Source organism: Panthera uncia, chromosome B1 (assembly GCF_023721935.1).
Source record: "Panthera uncia isolate 11264 chromosome B1, Puncia_PCG_1.0, whole genome shotgun sequence".
NCBI lineage: Eukaryota > Metazoa > Chordata > Mammalia > Carnivora > Felidae > Panthera > Panthera uncia.
Window position 1 is genome coordinate 120,525,764 of NC_064811.1, and position 12,698 is coordinate 120,538,461.

Here is a 12,698-nt window from a genome sequence, read left to right on the forward strand (position 1 = left end):
ATTTCCACACAAATTTAATCCTAACCAAGGATTGCCTACCAAAAGTCACAGAAGACACTGGCAGAGACATAAACAAACTCTAAAGCATCTTAAATAATGCTTTTCCAGGAAAGAAAGAAAAATCACTGAAATCATTTTGAAATTCACGAGTTATTTAGAACTGCTCTTCACACACAGATATACCATAAACTGTATGCTTTCTAACGAACATGAAGAATGTTAACTGAGAGGCAAGGAAGGACTAAGAACTTTATTCCTATATTAGACTGAGACCCTCCCTTCTATAAAGTGTTAAAGATTCAGACAACTCTTTAGGAAGTTTTAAAATACTGCAGTAATTTGTAATTTCCCTTCAAAAATCTAATTTTCAAGCCAACCCAACCCACCATAAAAATAACACAAGACACCAAATATTAAGTTTATTCAAAATCAATTCACAAGTAAGGCTTCTATGTCCAAAATATGGTGATTATAAAAATAACATTCCAGGTGGCACCTGGGAGGCTCACTTGAACACCCGACTCCTGATTTCAGCTCAGGTCATGATCTCAGTTAGTGGGCTCAAGTCCTGTGCCGCACTCTGTGCGGACAGCTCAGAGCCTGGGGCCTACTTCAGATTCTGTGTCTCCCTCTCTCTCTGACCCCTGCCCCTATGCTCTGTCTCTAAAAAAATAAATGTTAAAAAAATTTTTTTTAATAAATAACATTCTACAGAGGAATGTCTGGCTGGCTCAATCAGTAGAGTATGTAGCTCTTCAGGTTGTGAGTTCAAGCCCCACACTGTGTGCAGAGATTACTTCAAAATAAAATCTTTAAAGGGGCACATAGGTGGCTCAGTCCCGTAAGTGCTTGACTGATTTCAGCCCAGGTCATGATCTCACGGTCATGAGATCTGAACCCCACCTCAGACTCTGCACGGACAGCAAGCAGCCTGCTTGGGATTCTTGGTTTCTCTCTCAAAAAAAAAAAAAAAAAAAAATCCACAGAAACAGAACATTCTAGACTAAGCGACAAAAGAATTACAGATGAATCATAACTGTACCCAAATTATGACGCCAGAGTAAATCCTCCCAATTTATTATTTATATTTAAGAGAGAGAGAGAGAAAGAGAGAGGGAGAGAGGGAGAATGGGGGAGAGGGGCAAGAGAAAGAGAGAATGCTAAGCAGGCTCCAAACTAACAGAGGGGCCCTGATGCTGGGCTTGATCCCACTAACCATGAGATCATGACCTGAGCTAAATAAATTCAAGAGTCATATCCTCAAACAACTAAGCCATCCAGGCACCCCTGGGTTTCTTTCTTCTTTGTATGATCATTTAAAAACAGGGGCACCTGGGTGGCTCAGTCGGTTAAGTGTCCAACTCTTGATTTTGACTCAGATCAGGATCCCAGGGTTGTGGGATCGAGCCCCATGGTCATGGGATTGAGTCCCACACTGGACTCTGCGCTGACAGCATACAGCCTGCTTGGGGTTCTCTCTCTCCCTCTCTCTGCCCCTCCCCCACTTGCTCTTTCTCTCTCAAATAAACATTAAAAAAAGAAGAAAAACCCCACAGAATGAAGCATTCAATGTCAAATTCAACAATGTACTTACTTGCTCTGCAGGTGGGCATTCTAATTTCTTTGACTTTGATGGTGATGAAACTCTTGTACATTTCTCATCACTAACATTCTTTAGAAGCAAAAGCGAAACTTTATGTCAAAAACCCAAATTCTATGATAATCATGGTTGTCTCTACAGTTCACCCTACCTGCACCTGACTGAACCCTCTCACGACTAAGTATTTTTTCAATTATACCTGGTCTTAAACAGGTAGATAACTTGGCCTGCACATCTTGATCCTATCAAACTATTAGACAGTTTTTACTGGGAATGTGATTTCAAAAATCTCTAAAAATCTCAATCTATATACAGTAATGGAAAGTAAAGCTACTCTCCACTCTCCACCAATTCAGATAGGTGATCAACATGTAGCCTTGAAGAAATGGTTATAATTTGTGAGTGAATTCTCCTCAAGCACTATCATCTTTTCCCAATTTTTTTCCTCTGCTTTTCTACTTCTGTAACACTTAGTTATTAAATGATGAAATCACCTCCAGCTTCTCCTTTTACTTCTTCCTGCTATACTACCCACGATGTTTAAGAAGGAAAAGAGAGAAAGAAAAGATGCAATTAGTATTTAAAACATTTACCTCCAATGCGCTTGGCTCAGGTTTTTTATCCAAGTGTGAATGTCCATGGACAGAGTCTATAACAGACCAAGATAAAAAAGAAAACAGTATCAACTACTAGACAGGTCTGAGGACAGAATAAAATATGAAGACAGAGCCTAAAGGACTATCTGAACTGTGTTTAGTCAGTGAAAAATGCAGTTTTCAGAATAACATTTAACATGCTTTAGCTTGAGTCAATGTGTCTCTGCAATAGTGAGATACATGACATTATACTGTTTAATGATTTAAAAAGGGTTCTTTCCCAATGTATGACTTTAAGCCAGGCACAGAGCTCTAGCATCTGCTTTCAAATGATGAAATAACATACCTTTATCTTTCCGTTCTTCGGTATCCATTCTCCGCCTGCTTCCTTTTCTATCACTTACATGTGACGATTTTCTCTGGACACATGGGTTGCTACTCTGAGAAGCTGACTGACTGACTGATGAGCTCTTAAAATGAACAAAAACCCAACACTTTGTTTTAAAGATTTACTCACAAATATATGAACAAAAGTCTTGCAATTAATCTTAACTCTTCATACAGCTGATCAGAAATCTCAATATTCATAGCCCTATGTCTTTATACTTCCAAAACTACAAAAAATAGGACATGGGTTCATGTTTAATTAATACAGCAACAGCCTTATTAATAAATCAAAAATATCAGGCAATCAGACCATCGGCCTAAATTAGGAGTGAAACCCCCCTTCAGGAAGTCACCCTTACCAAACCTTCACCTTGCAACCTACACTTACATTCTTTGCACCAAGAATAGCACTCCTCATACCAACCTTCAAAAGCAGCTATTGTAGGGCCACAGTCCTTTGTGAGGGAAAGGAAAAATACCCAAGTGCAAATTAGCAGATACAGTACACTAGGATTCTTACCACTGAAAATGCTGACCATCGGCAAATTACTTAAGCTCTGCATGTGAGCCAACCTTCTAACTGGTGAAACAAAGGGACTGGAGTAAGTCAGGTTTCCAAGCTAACCTATCACTGAAGTCCTTTCCTCCTCTAGCTCTTTGTGAATAAATGTTGCACACAGCTGAGAATAGGATCTCAGCCTTCTGTGGCAGGAGTTTCCTAGAAGACAAACCTGAGTCACTATCAAATCCAAGACAGGTCAACAGGTCTTAAAATGGTGAGTATGACAACCCATTTTAATAACCAAAAAATTTCAATTTATTCCATCGCATTTACAGTAGTTGTATTTTTATCATTCACTAACAACAGCAACAAAAAAAAAAAAAAAAGAAAAGAAAAAGCTAGGAGTACAAGCTTAAATGATTTGTACTTTTTTTATTATCTAAATGTTATGTTATGGGAAAATAACATCTATCACATTGGAGACAAATATACTTAGATATAGACCACGCCTAATGCACACACAGATTTGGGCACATCTTCCAATAACTAAGCTCCAACCCCTGTGCCAGACTGAACTGCTATTCCAGATTAGTGGTTTTCAACTGAGCATCTGATACTTCTAAAGGATTCCACAGAGGTCAGAGGACAGAGAATGGAGTGTATGATGCTTTAATATTTTATACTGGTATACCTGGTAGCCTCCTGTAACGTTCTATTTCATTTGTTTAATCCATTGTTAAGAAAAAAGTGCCCAACCACCATTCTGAATCACACAGCACTTGGTACTACTTACCAATATTTAAAAGACCACAGGCACAGGGCTACCACTACTTCCAAACTGAATTGGTTACCTTTCTCTCTATGCTGCCAATGAACCCTCCTCACAGAGCATTTTACTTCACTCTCTAGGAGAACTATTTTTCCTTCTGACTCCCCCAAAAGAATGAAGAAACCCAAGGGTAAGAGAACATTTCTTTCATCAGAGAGGTATTCATCATAGCCCAGCATCTGACACACAGAGCAAGGGCAAAGCCACAGGGGTTACATATAGCAGCACCTCCCAACAGCCAACACTCTGACAACTCTTCTTGGATATATTAGGTCTTGGTGTATTTAGTAAAGGACACTGAAGAGTTTCCTGATTTTATAGATGTATCTTTTTTACTGAATGTGAACATCTATTGCATAACTAACAGAATAAATATATTCTGTTTTGGTTCAGGAGAAAATACTAAACTAGAAGTGAGCTAACCAATTACTTGCATCAACTCTGCCAACAACTAGTAATATCTTCAGACCTCATCTTCTTCATGAATAATGTAAAAAGGAAGGGCAACTAAATGATCTTTAAGGTACCTTTCAGTTTAAAAATAACTAGTCTACCATTAGAAACTATGGTTTCATATAAAAACTGTATTAAGGACAGACTTCTAAACAACTTTTAAAATCTCTTTTTATACATACGGAAAGGGCTGGGAAAGCCTGTTCATCTCTGTTCTGAATCTCGTAGAGTAAACGAGATTCTTCTATAGCTTGCTTCTCTCTGCGCTCTTCTGGGGAGAGGCCAAAATAGTTAGGTTCTCGACTCGTGTGATCAAAATCCTCAGCTCTCTCACGATCAGGTTTTCTGTCAAATAAAACATTGTCATGAAAAAAAAAAAAAAAAAAAAGACAAAATGTTTGAGTACCTAAAATAAAATAACCTTTTTTGCAATACAGTATTTGACTAACTTACCTACACTACGATATTACAGAACTTTTGATGGCCTAATAAATGTTCAGTAAATGGAAATTCCTGTAGCTCACGCTACATGACAGTCAAGAAGACTAACAACAGGGGAAAAAAAAGAAAAATATAACTCACTTCTAAATGACACAGAATTGAGATTTTTTTTTCTCTTTTCATCAGGGCAGAAATTTAAACACTTATATACACTCTTTATGCCATATTCCAATACTTTCATAGAATTTACTTTTAAAAGAAAGAGAAAGTTATTAGTTTAAAACTCAAGAGCACTCTCATTTTCTGTACTAAGGGAAACATTCAAAGCAGACACCAGGACCATCCTCCCGCTTTTTGGATGATACTGAAGAGAAATAGAAAGCTGAAAAGAATAAAAATAAAAATACACCCAACTAGATACTAACTGCAAATAAGACTACCATCACCTCATTTGGAAGTCTGGTCCAAGAAGGATGACAAAAAATACACAAGTAGTTTAATAACCTATAACGTAACTCTAATGTGTTTATATGGCTTATAACTATTATAAGCAGTATGAATACTATTTCTACCATGTCAAATAGTTCCATAATAGTGGAAAATGAAAATCCAAAACCTACAGGAAAAACACACTGTCACAATACAAAAACATATAACTTCCTTTAAAGAGTGAGGACACAATGATACCATCTCATTTTTTTTATGTCCAAAATTACGAATAGCCTTTTCATGTCTTCGGATAGTCCCACTTAAAATCACACCCTAATTCCAATAGGGCAGATGTCAATCCCAATTGGGAGGCAGAGGAGCAAATGTGGACCTTCATAATCTTAGTTAAACTAGTCTTTCTCATATCCCAGAGAGGATTCAGCACATGCTACACATCCCTGGAAAGCTAACACTACCCTTATTACACTGTGTCCCATCACCCAAAACTGTCCATCTCACCCTCACCCACCACACAGCAAAAATCAAATCCTTCCTAGTTGCATTTTGCTAAAGAAGAGATATCTGGCAATGACATTATTCCTTTTCAGCACTTGCACAATGAAAGTATCCATGTCAATCCTAGGTTTCTATTATATTTTATTATCTCCAAAGGGAGAGACCAGTATCAGTAAGAAATGAAAAAGCGAGGTCTCACATCCAACATTACAATTATAACTTCTTTTATTCTATAAAAGAATTCAAAACGAATGTGTTAAATATAAGAAAGTCAAGATAAACCAATGGGCTTAAATCAATTGGACTATTAGTTATAAAATTCCATACTTTAGATTTTTTAATTATACAGAATTATCATTATTATTGAGTATTCAATCATCAGCAGTCTCTACATTTGTGTTAGTGTACTAGTAAAATTCACCCTCACAACCACAGTGGAGAAGGTATACTAACTGCAAATACAGCAGGCTCCTGTCATCAGTCAAATGTTAAAAATTCTTTGAAGCTTTATATCTATAAATCACCCACTGCCTTCTCCTATGAAGTGTTATAATACACAGCTAACACATTAAAAAAAAAAAAAAAAAGATCCTAGTAAGACAAAGACATTTCACAATTGGTTATTCTACCAATTCCTAAGAGATTGGATACAACACGAGAAACACACCGGACATAAATTCAATCTGTAGTAAATAAAATCATACAATTAGTTATTTAGTAGTGTATGTGTATTTTCTTTAATATTTAAAACACTAAAGAGTATCTGTGCTCAAGGGGAAAAAAATGATCCTTCTCAAGTCTACTAAAAAAGTGAGAATTTTATTAAAGGAAAATCTCAATTCTGCCTATGACATTCCTATATTTACTTCATATTTTTAGGTTTCCAAAGTTAATATTCAAAATAAGTTAGTCCTCTTAAACACTTTGCCTGCTTTGAATAAGAAGCTATTGGATATTAATGGAGTCTAATGTCCAAACAACAAACTTCAGCCACAACTACTTGATTAACGGTTCCAATTCTGTCTGTGGGGAGCAATAACCCACGAGGAGCCCTGAATGTCCTGACACATTATTGCTGGGTTTGCCAAGAATTCAAGGCCCTGACTACTCCTTGCCGAGGGCAATTCTCAGGACTGTGTGTGTATGACTTAACTTTAAAGGATTGAAGTAACATCTTCAAGGATTTTTTTTAAATGAGTTTTTTATTCTTTGTTAACGCTTATTTATTTTGAGAGAGAGCACACGCATGCAGGCACGGCAGGGGCAGAAAGAGAGAGAATCCCAAGCAGGCTTCGCACTGACAGCTGGATGCAGGGCTCGATCTCATGACCATGAGGATCATGACCTGAGCATACCTGAGCCAAAATCAAAAGTCAGACACCTAACTGACTGAGCCACCCAGGCACCCCTCTTCTGAATGATTTTTAATCATTTGTTCTCATTAGAACTTTTGGAAAGTTGATTATGAATATATACCTACTTTTTACAAATATGTAAAGTATCCCTGCAGGGATACACAAGAATCTGCTAACACAGGATGGCCTCTGCAGAAGGAAACTAGATCACTGGGAAAATAGAAATAGGAAGAATTATCAAATAAATAAACTTTTGAATGTTTTGGACTTTGAACAATATAATTTCCTACCCCTAATAGTTTGTTAAACTAAAAAGAAAAATGTTAGAGACTTGAAGTAGTGGTGTTTTTTTATGATTAAACTGTGCTTTCGTAATTCAAATCCTAAACCTTGGTACCTGTGCATATGACTTTACTTAAAAATAGGGTCATTGAAGAAGTAATCAAGTTAAGATGAGGTCATACTAGGGTAGGGTGGGCCCTAAATGCAAAATGACTGGTATCCTTATTAGAAGAGAGACAGACACAGAGGGAGAACTGCATGTGATGATAAAGGCAGAGGAGTGATGCATCCATAAACCAGGGAACACCAAGGACTGTAGGCAACACCACAGAGAGGAACATGAAAGAGATCCCCCCCCCCCCCCGCCTTCAGAAAGAACATACACCTACTGACAACTTGATTTCAGACTTCTAGCCTCCAAGACTGAAAATAAACTTCTGTTGTTGGGACACCTGGGTGGCTCAGTCAGTTGGGCATCTGACTATGGCTCAGCTGATGATCTCACAGTTCTTGAGTTCAAGCCCCACATGGGGCTCTGTGTGCACAGCAAGGAGCCTGCTTGGGATTCTGTCTGCCTCTCTGCCTCTTCCCCAGTCCCTCCCTCTCTCTCTCAAAAATAAACATTAAAAAAAAAAATTATGATCCTTAAAGCCACCCAGTTTGTGATACCTTGCTATAATAGCCCCAGAAAACTAAGTGTATTTGTAATGTCAGCCTAGGAACCTACAACTGTCTATAAGATGTTACATAAGCTGTCTGTAATGACATAAAGTTCAGTATATTCCCAAGAAAGGGGAATGCCCAAAAGCTAAAAATAAAGGAACTTCAAACCACAGCTAGATACATTAGCTGATGCTCTAACTGTTCAGGCAACTGGGGATAGGAGGTTTGGAATGGGTAAGGCACTGGTCACAGCAACCTAGGAGGGCTCCAGCATCCACAAGACACAGGGCCACATTTGCATGAAAAGGACAGCCTCAACTTAAGACACATCCTCTCAAATAAAGTTCCTCAAAAGGGCTATAAACTACTCCACAAAAAGGCAGATTAGGGAAAAAATAAAATCCACTGCACAGGAAAATTATGATCCTGAAGTTCATCTGTCTCCGGATATTCAGTCAGATTGCTAATATTCATGATTACATTTATTTACAAAACTTGTAGCCCCATTCAATATGAGACACATTACCACAAACAACCCAACCTTATCAGAACTAAACCAACCATTTTGGTTAAGTTCCTATATCAAGAGTATATAAAGGGAACATCCCACCCAAGGAACAGGAATACAATTTGAAATTCAACATTTAACATATTACAAGCTACCAGAAAACAACTAAGTGCAAGAGTAAGATTTGGCTACAATAAGGTCTCCCAAGTCATTTGAAAAAAGTTATTCAAAAATAAAGATGCCTTATCTTCAAATTACTTAGACTTATCTGAAGAGAATTAGGTAATTCTAATAAATTAGAATAAAAATCTAAAAGAACTAAAATCTTCACATGGTATTTTATCAACAATACTTTTAATATACTACAGACAACTAAATGAACAAAAAGTTGTAAATGTTTAAACTCACATAATTTAGCACATAAAAGAAATGCCCCTCAATTTATATTTCTCTTGCATTCAGGAGGTTACCTTATGATCTGTGAGGGTGTCCTATTAAGATTTTTGTGCTCATTGGAGGGTTTCTGAGACTGTGACCCTGCAGAATGACTAGAGAATGCATGTGGTCTTATTCCTGAAGGATGCTGGAGTCGAGGAGGTAGTGCTGATGGAGCTTTTATTGGCTTGCTTTGATTCTTTGGCCCTCTGTAATCCATGTCTGTGACAAGAAGCCAAAAATACCTCATCATTTTCCTATAATAATAATTTAAAAAAAGCCCAAGTACCATCACCCCTCCTCCAAAGAAAGATTAATTGGACATAATCCTAACCAGAGTGGAAATTCTGTCCAGAAGTAGGTTTTCTCATCTTCTTCCCTGATACGGTGTTCCAGCTTTCTGAAGGAGGTGGTTTGAGGTTCTTCGGGGAGTGTCTTCAAAAGAAAGAAAAAGACTTATTATTTTCTTTTAATGTTTATTTACTTTGAGAGAAAGAGAGAGAGAGAGTTGCACGCACATAGAGGAAGGGAAAGAGAGAATCCCAAGCAGGCTCTGCGCTTCAGCACAAACCCAACACAGGGCTTAATCTCATGAATCATGAGATTATGACCTGAGTCAAAATCACGGAGTCGAATGCTTAACCAACTGAGCCACCCGGGAGCTCCAGAAAGACTTATAGTAACAAAATATTCCTGGAAAGAAGATCAATTTTTAAGTATTCTGCATAAATATTTTCAATTTATGGAAGAATTTAGTTTTATAGTTTCTTAGATTAAAAATTAACGTACAAAGCATTTAGCAATCCTAAATTCTAGTCAACTAAGATGACATAAATCAAAAGCATATTTTCCAACCTAAAAAACTAAAGACTAAAAGCTTTAATCACAATCTAAGCAAAAGATCAGATTAAAAAGGAATGACTGTTTATTCTGTTAGATGTGATGACAGTGCTATAGTTAAGGTAGGGAGGAAGGAGTCCTTACTATGTGAGAGAAACACATAAGCATGTTAAGTGTCTATAAGAAATGGTGTGGTGACGGGGATTTGCTTTAAAATATTCCATCCCATTCTCACTTTTAAAAAGGGGGCGGTTAGGGAGAACAGATTAGAAAAGATTACCAAATGCTGTCAGTTGCTGAAAACAGGGTGATGCTTACACTGGGGTTCACTGTACTGTCTTTACATTTGTGTATTTGAAATTTTCCATAGTAAAGTTTAGGTGTGATTTATTACCCTTTTTTCTAATAAAGACAGCAGCAACTGAAACGAAAGGTGCTGTAAAGTGAGACTGTGGCAGCAAGTCAGCCATTTCACTACTCCATATGACATTTACTGAAAACTAACTACATGCAATGCAGTGTTAAATGAAAATCAGAAATGAATATTGGCCCCTGTCCTCCAATGCTCCCCACTTTACAGTTACAATTTATAGCCAATTTCCCAAACTGCCTTTGTGACAAATGGCACATTTAAAACTGTAAGCAACAAGTTTTTAAAATGTTAACACACAAAACACAAAATTTAAACTCAAACTGCTGTTTCATAAGATCTAAACAAATCCATTTCCTACTAAGAGGCAGTATTTTTGACTGTATTTATAAACACACAGGGCCATTTAGAATTCCTCATGATTTAAGCTAAATGGAAGAGACCGTAAATGTCTTAGTTGAAGAGTAGTACATACTTCTTTCCAAGTTCTTCAACCAAAACTGGCCCATTCTCAGAGTGAACCCCTTGAAAGTCTGCATTAGAAAATTTTCCATTGTGATCCAACCTAACCTGTTGAACAATTCCAGAAAGAAGAAATCAGTCACCTGCTTCCTTTGCGTTAATGATCACCTTTTAAATTTTTATCATTTTCAATTAGAGAGATGACGACTATACACTGTTAAAAACAAAACCAAGTTCAAAAGGGTACACCATAAATAATACTTCTCTGACCTCCCAGGCCTCTGTAGCTCTAGCTAAAATAAAGACTTTTCTTTGTTTACACTTCCTAAATTTTATGAACTGTTTTTGCAAGTAATTCAGGGAGAAGCAAGAGCACAGTCTATCAAGGCTCCAAACAAGAGGCAGCATGTCCTGGTTCTGAACAAAGGACTATAGCACTGCACACACCAGGATTCTAGGCCCATCTTTTTTGTACTTACCAGCAATATGACCTTTGGCAAGATACTTATGCTTCAGTGTCCTCCCATGCAAAATGGAGCTAATAATAGTACCTACATCACTCATGGAGATGGAATGAGGCACATAGGATATACAGAATGGACACTAACTGCAACTTTGCACACAGCAACCACTCTATAAATGAGAGCAACTATTATTTTAATTACTACTGTCTTCTTACTTTTCCAATATTGACAATGTATAACTGAGACCTTTTTGCCCTCTAAAAATAGATCCATCCCATGTTATCTAATATACAACTGTATACCCAATGGCAATCTGTGACCAGAGAAAGCCTTTCAGTTTCCTCCTATAGTCAAACGACACTCAATGAACAGGGCTGATCACTGCACTAAAGCCCAATGTACAGCAGCTTCAACTTAACCTACTTTTTTTTTTTAACTAGATCAAAATCCTAAAGCTGAGGTTTCATTATTCATTAAGCACAAAAGGACCCTTTGCCTTCCTCTCTTCAAGAGTCTAACAATAAAACAGATCTTTCTGAAGTTAATTTGTACCAAAAACTTAAACTACATCTTATATGCTTGAGTATAAATGCACCTTTGAGTCATAGCAAAACAGTTTCCAAACAGATTTCAATTAAATTTTACCTGAGTGAAATAGTCTAGTAGATATAGAAATAAAATACTCTAAAAAAAAAAAAGCAAGTATCTGCTTAGCATCTACTTTACAAACGGCATGTATTTTACTAAAACCAACTGCAACCTCAAAGGAGATATGCATGATTTGAAACAATGAGTAACAGTTTTAGTGATGCAGCATAAGATAAGCATTCTTCTCTGTTAAGGAGGAGTGAGAAGGGAAGGAGGAGCCCTAAGCCCTAGATTTACTCTTTTGGTTTTTTCCAAATCACTGTAACAAAAAATTCCACAATTCTGTTCTGTGATTATACCACATTTCTGACAACTCCGTAAGGAAGAACCTAAATGAATCATATCTTCTTCTTCCACTTTCAAATACCTCAGAATCAGAACACTTTTACAACTTCTTAAGATAGATGGTCTTTGATGCTGGTAATCCTGGTCAACTGGCTTTTTACAAACTACTTTACCACACAGGAAATGAGTGTTACCTCTACAAGGAAAAATGTTTGTCAATGGCTATTTTAAAGTAGTTTGTAAAAGGCAACACTTCAATGAAAACCATTTTTTTTACGAACATTATCTCCAAATAGTATTTGGTTATTTCTATCAGCAAATAGTATATAGGTTATTTCTGTCTTGGAATTAGTATTTTTTCATAAACAAAAACAGTAAAGGAACCTTGGAAATTACCCAGAGTTTCTCCAGCCTTGGCATTACTGACACTAGACTGGACAAGCGTTTGTTGGGGGCTTGGGGGGATGCCCTGTGCACTGTAGGATGTTTGGCAGTATCCCTGGCCTCTACCCAGATGTCAGTAGCACCTCCCCAGTTGTGGGACTACAAAAATTGTCTTTGAACATTATCAAATGCACAGTGAGGATTGCAAATTCACTCTAAGTTAAGAACTGATAAAATCCAAATTTCCCC

At 37.1% G+C, this 12,698-nt stretch overlaps 1 protein-coding gene across 1 annotated transcript in view; it reads right to left on the minus strand.

Annotated features, from left to right (window-relative positions):
• The window catches only part of OTUD4 (OTU deubiquitinase 4), a 45,908-nt gene that overhangs the window by 8,730 nt on the left and 24,480 nt on the right, over positions 1 to 12,698 (minus strand). The window contains exons 11-17 of the mRNA XM_049631193.1: positions 10,682 to 10,776; positions 9,331 to 9,431; positions 9,032 to 9,218; positions 4,550 to 4,712; positions 2,543 to 2,666; positions 2,194 to 2,249; positions 1,595 to 1,672 (exon numbers count right to left, since the gene is read on the minus strand). Coding sequence (XP_049487150.1) covers positions 1,595 to 1,672; positions 2,194 to 2,249; positions 2,543 to 2,666; positions 4,550 to 4,712; positions 9,032 to 9,218; positions 9,331 to 9,431; positions 10,682 to 10,776 — 804 coding nt within the window. The remainder of the gene's footprint in view (positions 1 to 1,594; positions 1,673 to 2,193; positions 2,250 to 2,542; positions 2,667 to 4,549; positions 4,713 to 9,031; positions 9,219 to 9,330; positions 9,432 to 10,681; positions 10,777 to 12,698) is intronic.